The 18559-nt window shown below is 50.9% G+C and overlaps 2 protein-coding genes across 2 annotated transcripts; both read left to right on the top strand.

The window, feature by feature from the left end:
* The first annotated feature begins 1773 nt into the window (after positions 1-1773).
* rnf130 (ring finger protein 130) lies at positions 1774-8241 on the top strand. The gene is made up of 9 exons (XM_005812293.2): positions 1774-2437; positions 2988-3271; positions 4197-4388; positions 4719-4963; positions 5423-5494; positions 5593-5675; positions 5776-5872; positions 5948-6134; positions 6779-8241. The coding sequence occupies exons 2-9, from the start codon at positions 3013-3015 to the stop codon at positions 6889-6891; spliced, it is 1248 nt and encodes a 415-aa protein (XP_005812350.1). The 5' UTR covers positions 1774-2437; positions 2988-3012; the 3' UTR covers positions 6892-8241.
* Positions 8242-9265: 1024 nt separating this feature from the next.
* On the top strand, positions 9266-18553 carry tbc1d9b (TBC1 domain family member 9B). Its single transcript, XM_014473782.2, is given in 23 exon segments — positions 9266-9383; positions 10078-10188; positions 10270-10388; positions 10456-10687; positions 10762-11020; positions 11099-11306; positions 11929-12261; positions 12264-12332; positions 12398-12548; positions 12625-12839; positions 13742-13859; positions 14042-14244; positions 14313-14395; positions 15209-15338; positions 15429-15527; positions 15595-15663; positions 15734-15974; positions 16060-16125; positions 16699-16767; positions 17002-17055; positions 17132-17176; positions 17254-17345; positions 17416-18553. Coding segments are annotated over 23 exon segments (3669 nt in total). The 3' UTR covers positions 18001-18553.
* Positions 18554-18559: the final 6 nt, after the last annotated feature.

Raw genomic sequence — 18559 nt, 5'->3', positions numbered from 1 at the left:
GCCCTGGCTGTCCAATCACAGCTCAGGACATAAAGCAAGTTTCAGCTGGCCCGTTTGGGTTTCACACATCAGAGAAGAGAAGGCGACAGAAGAAACGTACAGAGGCCTGTCACCATAAATAATAAACCAATTAATCGGAGATAAATTAAAGTTATCGACCTCATTTTAATTTATCGGCTTTAATTTTAATTTATCGCTTTATCACTTTGAAATGCCTTGCTGCTGAAATGTGCTATACAAATAAAATTTGATTGATTGATTTATCATTTCTTCCAGTCCTTTTCTCTTTCTATCGACGACACTGGATGAAAAAAGCCTTTACTCCGGTCTCTCCACTGACCCTCACCTCCTCATTTCCTTAGTGTAAGCAGCTCACCGCGGCTGCGCAGTGTCCGTCTCTAGGCAACCGTGACGTTCAGCGTCGGTCCGTAGCGTTCTGGGTCCTTTAGCTCCCGCCACGACAATGTAGCTGACCTTAATATTTCCTGTGTTTTATTTTGGTCATTATTGTTAAACTCAGTGTTGATGTGTGTATTATAGGCGTGTATATCGGACAGTTATGTATCGGTTCAATACGGGACGAACATTTAACGGCCAAATATGGGAGGACTCCGTATTTTACGGGACGGGTGGCGACCTGATTGAGGGGAGCTGAGGAACAGTTTTAGGGATGCTAAAGCTAATGCTCCCCTAAAACTGGGCTAGAATCGCCACTGGTGTAATGTCCAGTTCACACCACACGATTTTAGAATTGTCGGCCGATTTTCCAAACCTGAGACACTAGCAGACAATAAACCGTAGGTGTATCGGGTCGGACCGGGTCGGACCGGCCGTGTGTCCAGCCACAAGGCAAGAGCAACACACCACATGAACTGATTTCTCTCACCGACATTCAGATTCCAGACAGGAAGTCCCGTAAAACCCCAAACAGACGTGAATTTAGAGTAAACCAACACGGTTTAGTAGAAGCAACAGATAGTTTGTGAGCTTATCTTAAAAGATGTAACAAAAAGAAAAGGACGGGGCTTTATTTGCTGCACTGTGATGTGGAGGTGAGTTTGTTTTTCCAACGTCACCATTTATGTGTTTAGATTGTTTTCTGTTTTGTCGTTTCTTTAACCTTCATCAGTTAATTAGTATTTCCCATGTTAATGTTTAAAATTACATTGAGAACAATGGGCACAAAATAATGGCTACAAGTCCAGTTAACTAGTTTTAAAACCAGCATTAATCAAAGTTTTACTACCTGCAGTGCATGTGGATTCATGACGTAAAGTCCTGACTGGATGAACATCATTAGAACCTTTTTATGTCACTTTAACGATGAACAGCTGAAAAGTTAGCGGGTTCATGAACTCCTGGTCATTTCTGTATTCTTTGCAGTAATGTTAAATGAACATTCATGTTGTTTCCACATATCATCTCCGATCTCCGCTGGACTTTTTCTCGTTTTTCTCTCCATTGGAGCTCGGCTGGCATGATGCTGCCATCACCTGCTCAGGTTCTCCTGGTTCAGTTCTGCCGAACCTCCAGTCGGTCGTGGCAGATTTATGATGAACTGATTGATAAATATGATTGACTGGAATGGATTATTAATTAAAGCTTTTTATGCCAGATGACGTGTTGTGAATTCTAACTTTATAAACAAACTAAATCAAATTGAAGCTGCACTTCCTGTCGGTGTCCAGTAGGTGTCCTTCTTCCCTTTCTGATCGCTGATCACTAATCGATGAGAAATCTGATCAGGACACAAACAGCTGGCTGACATCTCGCCCTTTATCGCGACATCTCCTCCAAATCTCCAAGAGAAGGTGAATCACACAATCACACACGCGCTCTGACGCTCCCCTGTTGATGTTCTGCGCTTGCGCGGTACGTCGATGTCAGAACTGAGGTACCGAGCTGCTGTTACTGGAGCCGAGCCGAACAGAACCCCCATAGCCAGTCCGATCCGACCCACCAGAACCAGCAGAGGTTCCCCATCGACGGAGAGGAGCCGGCCTGGCCCGGAGCACCGGGAGTCCGGCGGAGAGAGACGAACCGGGCCGAAGCAGCCACCGTAGAGACGGAGGTGGGCTGACTGCAGAACAAGGACCAGACGGAGTCCAGAACACAGCCAGGCGCTCTCAGTGCAGGAGCTTCCGGAACCAGGGTCCAGATGAGGTTCCGGTTTTGTTCCGCAGGCTGACCCGTCTCCTGATGTCCTCACAGCTGTCTCACCTGGCAGTCTGAACCCAGGGTTTACTGCGCCCTTTCACAGGCGGCATCCGCATCTGGAGGAAAATCTGGGACAGAAACCAACAAACAGGATCTAATAAATAACATCTGGAGGAGACAGGAGAACACCTCGAAGACATCCAGGGATTTGGACAAAACCTCAGCAGGAGACCTACAGACGGAAACATCTGGAAGACACTGAGAGGCGCGGCGTTGTAAGGTAAGATAGATTTAAAGAAAGTCCAATCAGAACAACCTGACAGACAGGAGAAAGAGGGACAGCTGGAGCGTGGACGTGGACAGTGAGCTGAAAATGTTTAAAAATGAGAAGTTGGAATATTTAGTGTTGAGGGACAGAGACAGGGTTGGACACAGTGGGACATGCACTGACGGCTGGACATTTATTGTATCGTTTGTCATATATTGTAATACGTTTTTTTTCATAAGAAGTTTGATTTATTATCATACTGTCAGGATTAATAGTTTTACTGTTTTTTTTACTGTTTGTTCAATAAAAGCATCAATAAATAAGTTTGGAAACAAAGTTATCACATTAATTCATGTGACTGGCCTCCTAAGGAGACAAATGGGAATATTTTCAAAACCATTACTTGTGTTTATGTGACACACAGTTGCCTAAAAAAGAAATAATAAATAGTTCTTATCGCCACTTTTGTCGTTATCACAGTACTACTAAATAATCGTGATAAAACTTTTGGTCCAGGTGTTAGTCTGGCCCCACTGACGTTTGGGTTTTTCCTTCCTGGCAGGTTCCATGTAACCGGACCGGCAGACATGGACCTGCACCGTTGGACCTGCTTCCCAATCCTCGCCGTCCTCGTGCTGGTTCTGGTCCAGGTCGTGGTCCAGGCCCGCTCCGCGGCAGCAGGACGCACTGACAGGAACTCCATCGAGGACGCCACGGTGAACGCCACCGTGATGGACCGAGGGTCCTCCGTCCACATGATGAGCAGTGAGGACGGGACGTACGGGCAGGACTCTCCCAAGATGGACGCCCGGGGCATTGTCCTCACGCCGGCGCCGCATCATGGAGGTACTCGCGTCACAGGTCACATGACCTACCTGACACTGCCTAAGAGTTCCAGGTGTTAGTCTGGTTCTGACGAGAGGGAGAAACAAGGACATCCAGGATCTAGTCTGGCCCCGACAAGACAGCCAGAAAAAGTTCCAGGTCTTAGTCTGGTCCTCAAGATTGGGAGTAATAACTGGAAACTGGTTTCACCTCGTTAACCTCGTTGACATCTGAATCGTTTGTCAGAAAATCTCTACTAAGCTCTGGACCTGATTGTTGTCATGGCAACTGTCTTGTAGTCTTCTGCTGCAGCTGTGAGTTTTTCTTGCAGTCGCTGCTGCAGCTGCAGCTGAGTTTAGTCGGGGAGGCGGAGGATGCAGCGGCTCTGAATCCGGCCGAGACACTGCAGAGGTTTTCTGGCTGCTGAAGGACGGAGCGTCTCTCTGCTCCGGAGTGTCAGATTACAGTCAGGCGCTGCAAGGACACTGCAGAGAGGAGCTGGAGGAGCTGAAGGAGCTGCTCCTGCTGCTCCTCTTCATCCCCCTCCTCTCCCTGCTACTGCTCTTCATCCTCCTCCTCCTCTCCCTGCTCCTCCTGCCGGTTGCCTGATCACGCAAACGGAGTCAGGAGCTGAAATGTTTCCTCTTTTAAACAGGGGGAGCGTTGTTGTTACAGACAGGAAGTGATGTCAGAACCAGTGCAGTTTAAACTAGGAATGCTTTTATTCCGTCAGCTCAGCACCAGAACCGGTCTGGACGTGTTCTGGGCTCCTCTGAGTTGATTTGTTCTGACGTCTGACTGCTGCTTTGTTCTTAAAGTGTCCCAGATCATGATACCACCTCTACCTCTGCCGGCTGTTTGGCCATTTAAATGTGTCTACCTCATAAATAAAAACCTCTGGACCTCCATCTTGGAGGCAGTAACCATGGTAACGGTGTCTCCTCAGTGGTGGACCGGCAGGGCTGCGACCCAAACACCCGCTTCCTGGTTCCGCCCCGCAGCATCCACTGGGTGGCGCTGCTGCAGCGAGGGAACTGCACCTTCAGGGAGAAGATCCTGAAGGCGGCCGCCTACAACGCCACAGCGGTTCTGGTCTACAACAACTCCACTGACAAGACCGTCAAGATGGGCCACGAAGGTTAGAACCGGGTCAGAACACACTGACCGCCAAGATCTGGACTGGATCAGAACCTTTTCTGAACCGGGTCAGAACCTGCAGAGTGTCCTTCCTGGTGATCGATCAGAGTAAATTTAGCCGCCGGTAGAATTTCTCTCTGACCTCTGAGGCAGTTCTGACCCGAAGGTCGCAGTGTCCAGAACCAAAAATAAACCGAATCACACAAAACCTCCTGCCTGGTTCTGAAGGAGAGGCTGGTGTAGTAGGCTGGTTCTGATCAGTAGAATCGGGTCAGCTTCTTTGGTTCTGATCTGTAGAATCGGGCCGGGTTCTGTTTGGTTCTGTGTGCAGGTACGGGCGACATCGTGGCGGTGATGATCACGGAGGCGTACGGGAAGGAGATCCTGGCCCACCTGGACCGGAACCTGACGGTTCTGGCCTCTCTGGGTTTCCGTAGTCCCAGCAGGAACCTGAACCGCGGATCGCTCGTCTTCGTCTCCGTCTCCTTCATCGTCCTCATGATCATCTCCTCCGCCTGGCTCGTCTTCTACTTCATCCAGAAAATCCGCTACGGCGCCGGCCGCCACCGCAGCCAGGTGAGACGGCTGAGGCGGTAGCGAGGCTAAGCTAGGCTAGGCTAGATGAGGCTAGGCTAGGCTAAGCTAGATGAGGCTAAGCTAGGCTAGATGCTGGACTGCTAGCATGCTACGTTCAGGTCCAGGTGGAGACTCCAAACACGGCACCTGAAGGCAGCAGGTCCTGGTGGGCGGAGTCAGGTGCAGGTTGTGGATAGAAACGTTTTCTATGATCTTCAGTGATGTAACGCTCTTCTTCTTCTCCTGCTACTGAGTCTATGAATGCTGAGATTTGTAGTTTTTGTTTTTTCCTAACAAACGATCTTCGCCAGCTGAGGTTTGAATGTTAATGGAGGACAGCCACACAAACTGCAGGGCAGAAACTGGTTTTTAATTGTTCGTGGGCGGAGCTTTGTGTCACTTCAACGAGGGATTCTTCGTCCTGATTGGACGTTAACTTCTGTCATCTCTGTCCCCCAGCGTCGCCTAGGAGACGCAGCCAAGAAAGCCATCGGGAAGCTGACGACGAGGACAGTGAAGAAAGGAGACAAGGTAAACTCAGAAACCAACATGACCAGTCATAGATCGGACCTGCACAGAACGGTTCTGGTTCTGTTGACTGATGGCTGTCTTTCCTGTCTGTCCTGAAGGAAACGGACCCGGACTTCAACCACTGCGCCGTGTGCATCGAGGCGTACCAGCTCAACGATGTGGTCCGGATTCTGCCCTGCAAGTGAGTCCAGAACCGGGTCCACACCTGAAGGAGTCTGTTCCCCAAGCCTTTTCTGACTGGAGCTGTCCAACGTGTCTCAACATGTCTCTGTCTCCTCCAGACACGTCTTCCATAAGGTGTGCGTGGATCCTTGGCTGAACGAACACTGCACCTGTCCCATGTGCAAACTCAACATCCTCAAAGCCCTGGGCATCATGGTGAGTCATCGCTGACATCACCAGCTGGGGGACAGGTGTGATGGATGACCGTGTCCCCTCTGTCCTCTGTCTCAGACCAGTCTGCCCTGCGTGGACACTGTGGTTCTGGATGTGGAGCGTCTGGGAGTCGGTCAGACATCCGGCAGCCAGAGGGCGCCGCTGAGCGACCAGAACCAGCCGTCCATCAGCCTGGAGCCTCTCAGTCCCCCCCATGTCGAGACCGCGCCCAGAACTCCCGCTGACATCACCGTGGCCGTAACCAGTAAGAACCCAGAAGAAGAGCAGAGCGTCACAATCAGCTGGCTTCAACTTTACTCCAGAGTACAAAAACTTCACAGTAAAGAAAAACCTTTGCGCTGGCTGGTGGACTGCTTCACAAAACGTAGAGTTTTACAGTAAAATAGCTTCACAGCAGAGCAACAATGTCACCCTGAAGTAAGGCAACAAGTCTCCATTTAAATACTGAGTCAGTAGATCAACACAGCAACATCTTTACATTAACTTTAACTTTAGGCTGACGAATATCCGTACACTAAATTCAGAAACTTTGAACTGAAGTAGCACAACTTTACACCAAATTACAACAACCTCACATTGACGTATAAAAGTACAACAACTTTACAGCTATTTTTAATGATTTTAAATCGTCTGCCTAAGAACCAGGACCAAAACTTGATCCTGGTTGATTAGCATGCACCTGTTAGCAGTGCATGCTAACGGGTACGTCTATCGATGGGTCCAGTTAAAGAGCTGCTCCGTTTACCTGTTCAGGTACTGATGACCCGGTCTACCTCCAGAGCTGCAACTCTGCTTAGAGTTACCTTGAATTGGATCCTGGCTCTGGTTCTGGTCCTGGTACCGGTTCTGGTTCTGATGTCTGTGCTTTGATGTTTCCCGCCTCGGCAGGTGGAGGTCACTTCTTCAACAGGAACTCCATGTCTCCTCGGAGCAACGTCTGCGAGATGGAGCTGCCGGACATCCAGGCGTCGCTCGATCTCCACGACAACAACAAGTCCTGAGACCGGTTGCCATGGTTACAACCGCACACCGACACCAATCCCCCTGCCGATGGACGGAAAAACCGCCATGGACCCGCAAAGTCCTGCCAGGGGGGTTCTTGTTGGGATGTGGGGTTGGAAAGTCGGATAGCGACCGCCTTCAGCCACAGAAAGACTTTACTGACGTTCCCGACAATCCCAAGGTTTCAAACTTTGGTCCTGTTCCTTTAAAGCTCCTCTCCTGTTTCTGGATCAGAACCACCCTCCCTCACTTTTCAGTCTCTGTGGAAATGACCAGGATGTAAAACTTTGGGTTTCTTTCAAGTTCCCACATGTGTTCTAGATGCTAAGTAACTCTGAAAAGCCAAAACGTTCTGGTAAAGTCGTTAAGATTCCCAGTGCAGTCGCTGGGAATGTTTTCTTGTGCCTGAAGAGATTTGGGTCTCTTGCTTAAAGGTTCTAACTTTCAGAAGTGTTGAGCCTCGGTTCTGAAAATGATACTGTTTTTTTCTGGATCAATTCCTCAAGACCTGATCAGTTTCTGCAAAAATTTGATCAAGGAATCCGAAGATCAGGAACGTCTCTGAAACCTTCCTTTGGATACATCGTTCCTACAAACGTTCCTGAGAGAGCGACAAGTAATCCTGCAGTTTCATGGGAAAGTTCCTGAAAAGGTTCTGCGTTATTTAGGTTCTCTCTGCTGGCTCTTCCAAAGGTTCTGCTGCTTTAGACCTGGATCAGCGCCTTCCGGGTCATCTTGGGGAACAGAACCAGATACTGTCCCAAATCTGGATGGTGATGGAGCAGAACCTTCAGAACATCTCAGAGAGCTTCAGGTGGTCCAGGTTCTGGAACATCTTTGTCTCTGAAGGGAAGCTCACAGAGTCCAGGAACAGATCAGGTTCCTGGAGTTCCTGGCGGGGCTCAGACTGAGGGGGTGGAGCTCAGTCTTCAGGAGGGGCGGGGTTCTGCTGGAAGGGGCGGAGCCTTTAAAGAGGGGCGGGGCTCCAGGAGCCATATTCTTCCTGTTCTAAAATGTTCCTGGTGTTCCAGCAGGGAATCCCGGTGAGGACGCTTCCTTCAGGGATGGACTGCTGCTTTCAATTGTATTCTGAATAACTCAGCGTGTATTAATACTAATAATCAGTATATAAACAGCATTAAACAATCTATATTTCGATTGGTTCAGCAGTAATAAGTGACCTGAAAATGTCCTGAGACGCTGAGCTGCTGTCCACGTCTCTCCGTCCGTCCATGTCTCTGTCTGCATCTGTCTCTGATGATGATGATGGTGGTGGGGGTCCTCTGTGTTTACTGCTGCAGCATCATGTCTGATTAAACGTCATTAAAGCGTCTGCTGCATTCACTCTACAGTTTGTCTCCGTCTTTCTGGAAGCCTGATACTCTGGATCCGGATGGCTCCGTTCATTCGTCCCAACTTCCCAGGAGAATCATTCACATTAAAATCAGTTCACTGAGAGACAAAGAGCAACTTTTGGATTTAGACTCTGACTTCCATAACTTCAGATTTTTACCAAACTAAAACATTCACAGCATCTCTACAAACGTGGATTTAAGCTCTACTCTCTACATGCAAACACCACTTTTAATAAGTTACGGTTAGAGTTGCAAACATTGATTTTTGTCAAACATGTTACCATTAAAGTTACTATTGTTGACATGAGGAGCGGCCATGTTGGATTTTTAAGTCAATTTTTTGAAGGTTGACATTAGGGATGTCTGGTTTAATAAATTGAAACGGTTCCAAATTGGACACCAAGCTGCAGGCAACACCAAGGTTTCTTCAAGAACTCTTCAGAACGTACTACTTTTTTCTGCATAATCTTATTATTTTTTTCCAGTTGTCAAGATGTTTTTTCTGTAAATCTTTTTTCCCTCAGTTTTTCCAGTGAAATTATTTTTCATTATAATTTATGCAACATTTGAGTCCTTTTTTAGACTATAATTTATCTCAGTTATTTATTTTTACAGGTTATTGTTTCATCAACAAAGCACAAATGAACACAGATTACAGCAGGTTAAAATTTCTTCTCTTATTTTCCAGCATTCCGAGACACAAACGAAATTTGGAGATTGATGCATCAAATTCCTGCTGCTGCGCCAGAAACCTTATAAATATCCTAAATCATTTGGTGGAAGTTCAGACGAGCAGCAACGTCTCAGATTTCAGATTACGGTTTTTTTCCCCGTTATAAACATGTTGACGTCATGTCGTACAGCACGTAGAAGGCGTGGCCTAACGTGTCACACCCGGAAGTGATGTAGAGTCATCAGACTCGCTGAAAACAACAGTACCAGAACCAGGACCAGACAGAACCTGGTTCCGGATTCTGTCCGGAGTCTACCGGGTCTTTGGGTCAGCGCAGTGGCCGACATGTGGATCGAACCGGAGGAGGTTCTGCTGGCCGGGGCTCTTTGGGTCTCGGAGCGGGCCAACCCGTTCTTCATCCTGCAGAGGAGGAGGGGGCACGGCCGCGGAGGGGGGCTGTCCGGTAGGTTCGGTTCCGTTAGGTTCGGTTCTGTCTGAGGGAGCAGGGGAGGGGGCTGCTGATAGAGGTCTACTCGGTTCGGTTTGGTTCCGAGCAGGTTGGGTGAGGGGGTCAAAGGGTCCGTCCAGTTCGACTGGTTCCGTTGGGTGTCGGTTCTCCGGTTCGGTTCCGCTGGTGGACCCGGTTCTGACAGAACCTCCAGTAATGCTCAGCAGAACCGGGGTTCGTTCGGTTAGCCTGGGTGGATCTCCATGGCAACACCATGAACGGTTCCGGATCGTTAGATGCAGAACTAGAAACCCGGTTCAGAGGACAGAACCGGACCAGACGGGGGGGTGACGTCAGATCTGCTTGAAGTAACGTTATGAGGGCTCAGCTGGTGACCCAACAGGTGATTTATGTTTCACCCTGTGAGGTCAAAGGTCACTACAGGAACCTGCAAGGCGGTGGTGAGTCTGTCCACCAGTCCCTAGAACCAGAACCAAGACCACTCCTTATGGACCGTTTTCTAGTCTCCTATGTAGACTCAGGGACCGAGGGATGGAGGTCATGGGGTCATGGGGTCGATGTGTAGAGTTGCATGTCTTCAGCGTAAGGTAGAAGTTGTTGTAGTACCGTCTAATCTGCGCTAGGGGGAGCTGTAGCTGGCAGAGCGGCTGGTCCTGATGATGTCTGCTAGTCCTCGGTGTCTCTGCAGGTCTTCTGGTGGGAACGCTGGACGTGGTTCTGGACTCCAGTGCCAGGGTGGCTCCCTACAGGATCCTGCTGCAGACCGCCGACTCCCAGATCTACTGGAACATTGCTTGTGGTGAGCAGGAGGACTGGGAGGACTGGGAAAATTCTGGATGCAGGTATCATTTCAGATTTTTCCTTCCATCTCATCTTGCAGGCTCGTCGAGGAAGGAGATCACGGAGCACTGGGATTTCCTGGAATCCAACCTGCTGCAGACGATCTCCATCTTCGACAACGATGAAGACGTCATCACCTTCGTCAAAGGAAAGATCTCGGTATGTCTCCGCCGGTTTGGCTTGCTGGGATGTGTTCCTGTCTGCTTAGTGATGTCACTTCCTGCAGGGCATCATCGCGGAGGAGAACCGACTGAAGCGGAGCGAGGAGCAGGAAGAGAACAGCGGGAAGTTCCTGGAGGCGGAGCTGAAGATGCGGAAGCTGTTTGGGATGCCAGAGGAGGAGAAGCTGGTGAACTATTACTCCTGCAGCTACTGGAAGGGGCGTGTCCCGCGCCAGGGCTGGCTCTACCTGTCCATCAACCACCTGTGCTTCTACTCCTTCCTGCTGGGGAAGGAAGGTACCGTCAGCCAATCGCACGCCGGCGTTAACTTGTCCGCAGCAATTGCTGACCTGTGTGTCCGATCCACTCAGTGACGCTGGTGGTGCAGTGGACCGAGGTGACCCAGCTGGAGAAGAATGCCACCCTGGTGTTCCCAGAGAGCGTCCGCGTGAGCACCCGGAACGCCGAGCATTTCTTCTCCATGTTCCTGAATGTCAACGACACCTTCAAGCTGATGGAGCAGCTCGCCAACATCGCCATGCGCCAGCTGCTGGACAATGAGGCGTTCGCTGCCGACCGCTCGCTGCCCAAGGCCTGCAAGACGCTGAAGAACGTCTCTGCCCTGAAGAGGTCTCACTCTGACCGTTTTCTCTGTGTCCAAACGTGTCTGCCACGGCTCTGACCGCGTCGGTCGCGTTCTGTCTGCAGGGACTTCGACGCCCGGGCCAAGAACGAGCGGTACCGGTCCATGTTCCGGCTGACGCAGGACGAGCGGCTGGACGGACACACGGACTGCACGCTGTGGACGCCGTTCGCCAAGATGCACGTGGTGGGCCAGCTGTTCATCTCCAACAACTACATCTGCTTCAGCAGCAGAGAGGAGGACCTGTGCCAGCTCATCATCCCACTCAGAGAGGTGAGCCCAGTAGCAGCAGAACCGGGTCGAGCCTTCCTGCAACTGCAGCAGAACCGTTACGACATGTTCTGATGGAATCATTTTGACCTCACAGCATGTCACTGTGAAGATTTGTAAGGCGTGGGTACAGGCATAAACATTAGCATGCTACGCCCTCAGTTCATATTTCCCATCAGCCACTTGAATTTCCAATGTTGAGCCTCTTAAAATAAAATCAGACACTGAGGACTTTGCTGTTAGCGAGTCTCAGGTCAGTCAACAGGAAGGAGAAGATGAGAGACGGTCAACTTAATGGTTAGCATTAGCTTCGGCTAATGGTTTTATGTGTAAAGAGGTTTAGCATTAGCGTGCAGTAATATGTTTATGTGTTTAACAGTTTAATAGCCGAGACTCTAATTTAGTCGTTAGTGAACCTGGCCACTGGCAATAGCTACCGCTAATTTTCTTTCAAACAACCATGGCGGCCATTTTGAAAAAGGCTAATGTCTTTTTGGAAAAAAGCAAACCTTCACCTGGATTACTGTTGGTCTCGCATGTTCAGCCATCTTTGTCTGCAGCTGGATGCCTCGTTGCTTTTGGAGACGATTGTCCTGTAATTTACCCACGATCCTCTGCTCCTCAGGTGACCATCGTGGAGAAGGCGGACAGCAGCAGCGTCTTGCCGTGTCCCGTCTCCATCAGCACCAAGAACAAGATGAACTTCCTGTTCGCCAACCTCAAAGACAGGGACTTCCTGGTTCAGCGGATCTCAGACTTCCTGCAGCGGACGCCGGACGGCTCGTGGAGCGACACCAACCCGCTGTCTCTGATTGGCTCCTCGGTACGCCAGGCCTGGCTGTCAGAACCTTGTGGTTCTGGTTCTGTCTTATGTCTCTCTGTTCCCAGGGCTCCACCGGCGTCCCCCAATCCGCAGGATCCGACTCCGTCCACGAGGGGCGCCATTACCACGGCGGCCTGCCCACCGCCCAGCAGGGCCTGCTGCGGCTGTTCCAGCAGGACGGCCCGGAGGACCTCGGCCCGAAAGCTGTGAGTACGATTCCCGAGGCGGGGTGGGGCGCCGGGGAGATGCTGACCCGTCCTCCGTCCCGCAGATGAAGGAGCGGATGAAGGAGGAGGCGTGGAACATTCACTTCTCCGAGTTCGGCCGGGGCGTCTGCATGTACAGAACCTCCAGAACCCGAGAGCTGGTTCTGAACGGGATCCCGGAGCGCCTGAGGGGGGAGCTGTGGCTGCTGTTCTCCGGTCCGTCTCCGTTCCGCTTCATGTGTCCGCTTTCCTGTCCCCGTCTCCGCTCACCCGCCTCCACCCGTCTGTGCAGGCGCTCAGAACGAGATGGCCTCCCACCCTGGTTACTATGGCGACCTGGTGGAGCAGGCCACGGGCCTCTGCTCATTGGCTACCGAGGAGATCGAGCGCGACCTTCATCGCTCGATGCCCGAGCACAGAGCCTTCCAGAACGAGACGGGCATCGCCGCGCTGCGCCGCGTCCTGACCGCCTACGCCCACCGCAACCCCAACATCGGCTACTGCCAGGTACAGAACCCAAGCAGAACCCGGGATCAGGCCCAGAACCCGGGATCAGGCCCAAAACCCGGGATCAGGCCCAAAACCCGGGATCGGGCCCAGAACCCAAACAGAACCTTTTGTCAAATCTCACTTTGATCTCCAGCTCCGTTAAATTTTAACGTTAAAAAACAAAATCCATCAAACATGAGAAACTTCCTGACCCAGCGGTTCTGGAAGGTTCTGTCTGACGAACAGGACCAATGGACTCGTTGTCCGTGGGTTGAAAACTTCATGTTGAACTGAAGAAGTAAAAACTGGAATATTGTTTAAAATAAAAGATTTAATAAATTCTCAGTTTTTCCTCATTTGTCTTGTTGAGGAAATGCAGGTAAAAACATGAATAAACTCTTTATTATAAGTAATTATTTAAAGTTTAAAGATATTGTAAATAATGTTTAAAGCTCTGAACAAACTTCCTAATGGTAGAGAAACGATTTAAATGAAGAGAGAATAAATATAATTTATGAAGTTTGTTAATATCAGGATTCAGGTAAAAACTAAACATGTTTCAGTTAAACTGAAACTGAATGTTGATTTTAAATGAGCTTTAAAATGTAAAATGATCAAATCTATACAGTTATTAGATTTATGCATTGTGTGATCATGTTTGTAAATAATGTGCGTATTTAGATGCATGTTTGTGTCTATAGAGGATATTTTATGCTTTAGCTGAGGATGAACAGAAGTTTGTTGTTTTTATTTTTGTTTTCTGTGGGGATTTTTTAACATCTTTTGTTTAAGATTGTTATGAATCCAACATATAGGCATATGTATATTAATACATGCACTTACATAAAAAAACGTGTTCTGTGTTTAATGTTGATAATTTACCAAAATAAACTGAACTGAAACTTTGTCGCCTCCTGCAGGCCATGAACATCGTTACATCCGTCCTGCTGCTGTATGGAACCGAGGAGGAGGCCTTCTGGCTGCTGGTGGCGCTGTGCGAGCGCATGCTGCCCGACTACTACAACACCCGGGTCGTAGGTCAGTGGACCGGGTCGTAGGTCAGGGGTACCGGGTTGTAGGTCAGGGGTTGAAGTTCTGGATCCCAGTCTAGAACAGAACCATGGATCACTCTCCATGGTTCTGTGACCTGTACCTGACTCCTGGACGTAGTTGCAGGCGGTGTCCTCCAGGGGGCGCCGCCTGATGGTCTGTCCCCTCAGGAGCGCTGGTGGACCAGGCCGTGTTTGAGGAGCTGACCCGGGCCTTCCTGCCGCCGCTCTATGACCACATGCAGGCGCTGGGCGTCATCACCACCATCAGCCTGTCCTGGTTCCTCACCCTCTTCCTGTCCGTCATGCCGTTCGACAGCGCCGTCCTGCTGGTCGACTGCTTCTTCTACGAAGGCATCAAGGTCATCTTCCAGGTACGGAGCCGCGTGGCGCCGGTTACCGGTCAGATGAACCCTTGACCTTCGACCTCGTCTGTCTGCAGGTGGCGCTGGCCGTCCTTCACGACAACATGGACGCCCTGCTGGTCTGCAGCGACGAGGGCGAGGCCATGACCGTCCTGGGCAGGTGGGACGGCGTCCTGTCTCATCGGACCATTTCCTGTTCATCCAAGTTTAACCTAAAAAATAAAATGAAGCAAAATCAGAAACTGAGGACTGTTTGCAAATCTCACAACGGTCATGGAAGGTTGTGAAGGGTTAGCCCTCCAGAATTTTTAGAAAAAGGCCCTTTTTTCCTCCCAAATGTACACTTTTTTGGCCCTGGCCCTAAATAGGGTTAGGGTCCGGTCCGTACTGGTCCGGTCCGTACTGGGTCCGGTCCGTACTGGTCCGGTCCGTACTGGGTCCGGTCCGTACTGGTCCGGTCCGTACTGGTCCGGTCCGTACTGGTCCGGTCCGTACTGGGTCCGGTCCGTACTGGTCCGGTCCGTACTGGTCCGGTCCGTACTGGGTCCGGTCCGTACTGGTCCGGTCCGTACTGGTTCCGGTCCGTACTGTTCCGGTCCGTACTGTTCCGGTCCGTACTGATTCCGGTCCGTACTGGTCCGGTCCGTACTGGGTCCGGTCCGTACTGGTTCCGGTCCGTACTGGTCCGGTCCGTACTGGGTCCGGTCCGTACTGGTCCGGTCCGTACTGGGTCCGGTCCGTACTGGTTCCGGTCCGTACTGGGTCCGGTCCGTACTGGTCCGGTCCGTACTGGTCCGGTCCGTACTGGTTCCGGTCCGTACTGTTCCGGTCCGTACTGTTCCGGTCCGTACTGATTCCGGTCCGTACTGATTCCGGTCCATACTGGGTACGGACCGTACTGGGTCCGGTCCGTACTGATTCCGGTCCGTACTGGGTCCGGTCCGTTCCAGTAGTAAACTCACCTGTCCTGCAGGTACCTGGATAACGTTGTGAACAAGCAGACGGTGGCTCCGCCCACTCCCCACCTGCACGCCTTGCTGACAAGCGGAGATGACCCTCCGCCGGAGATCGACGTCTTCGACCTCATCAAGGCATCCTATGAGGTCAGAGTGATGTCACTTCCTGCTAGCAGCTCTGTGGTCACCTGGTCAGACTCGAAGGTCTCAGGTGGATCAAACTTCTTGTCCTTGCAGAAGTTTGGCAGCCTGCGCTCTGATGTCATCGAGCAGATGCGTTTTAAGCAGAGGTTAAAGGTCATTCAGTCGCTGGAGGACACGGCGAAGCGGAGCGTGGTGGGTGTTTGTGGACATTTACTCCCACAGAGACGAGGTCGGTCCCTTCACAGGTGTGTCTCTGCAGGTGAGGGCGATGATGACGGAGCTGGCCTTCAGCATCGAGGAGCTGGAGGAGCTTTACTGTCTCTTTAAGGTCAGAGGTCGCCTGAGGTTCTGTCCTCCTTAGGGCCTCTCGGTCTGACCCCTGCCTGTCTCTGTCCTAGTCCAAGCACATGACAAGCTGCTACTGGGGCTCCAGCAGCTCGGCGGCGCAGCGACACGACCCCAGCCTGCCCTACCTGGAGCAGTACCGGATCGACCCGGTCCAGTTCGCCCAGCTCTTCTCGGCGCTGTCCCCCTGGGTCTGCGGAAGCCACACCCCCACGCTGTCGGCCCGGCTCTTCAGGCTGCTGGACCAGAACCAGGACGGGCTGGTCAACTTCAAAGAGTTCAGCACCGGCCTCAGTGAGTCAGCTCCGGACCGCAGACAGGCGGTTCCATCTGGGTCGGTTCTGTCTGCCCCGGTTTCACTGTGTTTGTGGTTCTGCAGGTGGGATGTACCACGGCGACATGACGGAGAAGCTGAAGCTGCTCTACAAGCTCCACCTCCCGCCAGGTATCAGCCCCACCAGCTCACCTGACACTCTGGTTCTGATCTGACCCAGGAGCACTGACCAGAACCAGAACTTTAACTGGAGGTTCCACCTGGCGTCCCCAGGTGTTCTGTTGGTGGTCTCACACTGAGCATGCTCAGACTGCCTCAGACCAGAACTTTGACCTGAAAACAATAATAATTTAAAGTTAAAGGGAAATCTAGCATTTCCCTTTAACTTTGACCTCTGACCCTTGACTGCAACCGTCTCTGGACCTGGGATCAATAATTAATGTTCAGCTGGATTAGTATTCTGACTGCATCTTGTTCGCATGAAGGGAAGAAGCAGGAAAGTTTATTTGATTTCAGATTGTTAATGTTAACGATATGATTCCCATAAAGTTTTCATCTGTGTTTTCAGATTGAAATAACTGTTTTACTATGTTAGCATTTTGGCGCTAGTGTGCTAGTTACCCCGCTAGCTTAGCAGCTAACTGCTAAACTGTAAGCGGTGATTCTAGCTGCTACCCCAGAGGTCAACCTGCAGGCTGACCCCTCCAGGTGTTGAAAAGTGTCTCACCTGTCCATCTGTTCCAGCTCTGTGTGCTGAGGAGGCGGAGTCTGCTCTGGAGGCCACACACTTCTTTACTGAGGACAAGCTACAAGGTACACACACACACACACACACACACAGATGAAGAGGTACCTGTCCTACACCTGCTGCAGATTCTTTTGTCTCCTCTTCCTGCTGCAACTGAGCTCTGACTAACACCGACTCTTCTTCCTCCTAACCCTGTCCTCCTCTTCCTCTTCTTCCTCCTAACCCTGTCCTCCTCTTCCTCTTCTTCCTCCTAACCCTGTCCTCCTCTTCCTCCTCCTCTCCATCGTGTCTCCTTCCAGAATCCTCCTTCCTGTCTGATCTGGATTCTCTGCGGCAGCAGGAAGTGACATCAGGTTTGTTCTGGTTTTTAAACCATGTTTGTTAGCCTTCCTGATGATGATGATGATGATGAAGTTTTCACCTGAACAGGTGAAGAACCGAAGAATGGAGGAGAAGATGGTGAGGAGAAGAAAGGTAATGCCCCGCCTCCTCCTGAGCGTTGATGGTGTCAACACCTGCTGTCTTTACCTGAGTTTCCTGGCTTGTGTCAGAGGTGAAGGACTACAGGTACTACCTGAGGATGTGGGCCAAGGAGAAGGAGCCCAAGAGGGAAACCATCAAGGATTTGCCCAGGATGAACCAGGTGAGTCCAGGTGCTGCTGAGCTCCCAGGTGAGGCCGTCCAGGTGTGTTTACCTGTGTACCTGTGAACAGGAGCAGTTCATCGAGCTTTGTAAGACGCTGTACAACATGTTCAGCGAGGAGCCGAGCGAGCAGCAGCTGTACCACGCCATCGCCACTGTGGCCAGCCTCCTGCTGCGCATCGGAGAGGTCGGCAAGAAGTTCGGCAACGGCGCCAAGAAGGCCGAGGCCCCGCCTCCCATCCCGCCGGGGGAGAAGGGGCCCGGCGAGGGAACCTCGACCGACGCCCAGGTGTGCCAGGCTCTGGCCGACGCCCAGCTGGAGCCGCCAGCACCGCCATCTGACGAGGAGACAAAGGACGACACGTCGGTGTCGTCGTTCTCGGTGGTGAGCTCCGGCTCGCTGCAGTGCGAGGATATCGCCGACGACACGGTGCTGGTCAGCGGCGAGGAGAGGCGGGGAAGCGCGCTAGATGCTGATTGGTCAATCACCTTTGAGCAAGTGCTGGCCTCACTGTTGACAGAACCGGCGCTGGTCGAGTATTTTGAGAGGAAGATGGACATCCAGGCCAAAATGGCTGCCTGTAAGGCCCAGCGGGCCGTCGAGCGCCAGATAAGCTCCGCCTCCGACCACGAACTCAGCCAGCAGTCCTCCTGACTCACCTGATCATCTGGTTACCTGATCATTTGGTTACCTGGTTACCTGGTTAGCTCAACACTCAATTCTCCCGCCTCCTGATTGGTCACCTGCATTTCCTGTGTCTGTTTGAATCTGATTGGAGCATTACTGATGATGTCAAATCAATAGTGACTCTGACTGGTCAGACTGAGCTATGACATCATCATGTGACTTCCTGTGGGTGTTTCACAGCAAAAGCTTAGCTGGTGTTTATTGATCTCTGATTGGTTCCCCGGTCTGTTGCAGGTGAACAGGTGTATATACATCCTGTTTGTCACATGACTCTGTAGTGATGTCATCACAGGAAGTTGGTTTATGTCCTTGTTTTCGTGAATTTAAAAAAAATAATGGCTGAAAACAACAAACAAGTTCAGTGTTCATTCAAGCTTTTATTTTGTAGCTGTTGTTTTTGTTCCCCGTTTACTTCCTGTCCAGAGTGACATCACAGTATTTTTATCTGTTTATCTGTCTGCTTTTAAATCTGTTGCATTAATCAGTTATTGATCTGTTCAAATAAAAATGAAGAAAATCCGCTTCT

Source organism: Xiphophorus maculatus, chromosome 23 (genome assembly GCF_002775205.1).
Source record: "Xiphophorus maculatus strain JP 163 A chromosome 23, X_maculatus-5.0-male, whole genome shotgun sequence".
NCBI classification, from domain to species: domain Eukaryota; kingdom Metazoa; phylum Chordata; class Actinopteri; order Cyprinodontiformes; family Poeciliidae; genus Xiphophorus; species Xiphophorus maculatus.
The sequence above is the reverse complement of the archived record's forward strand: the minus strand, read 5'-3'. Positions and strand labels throughout refer to the sequence as shown.

Excerpts from the sequence above, each read along its gene's own strand:
- rnf130 (XM_005812293.2), top strand. The coding sequence starts at position 3,013 with ATGGACCTGCACCGTTGGACCTGCTTCCCAATCCTCGCCGTCCTCGTG. Across the intron at positions 4,964-5,422 it reads CCGGCCGCCACCGCAGCCAG|CGTCGCCTAGGAGACGCAGC; the intron begins GTGAGACGGCTG and ends TCTGTCCCCCAG. Across the intron at positions 5,676-5,775 it reads GTCCGGATTCTGCCCTGCAA|ACACGTCTTCCATAAGGTGT; the intron begins GTGAGTCCAGAA and ends TGTCTCCTCCAG.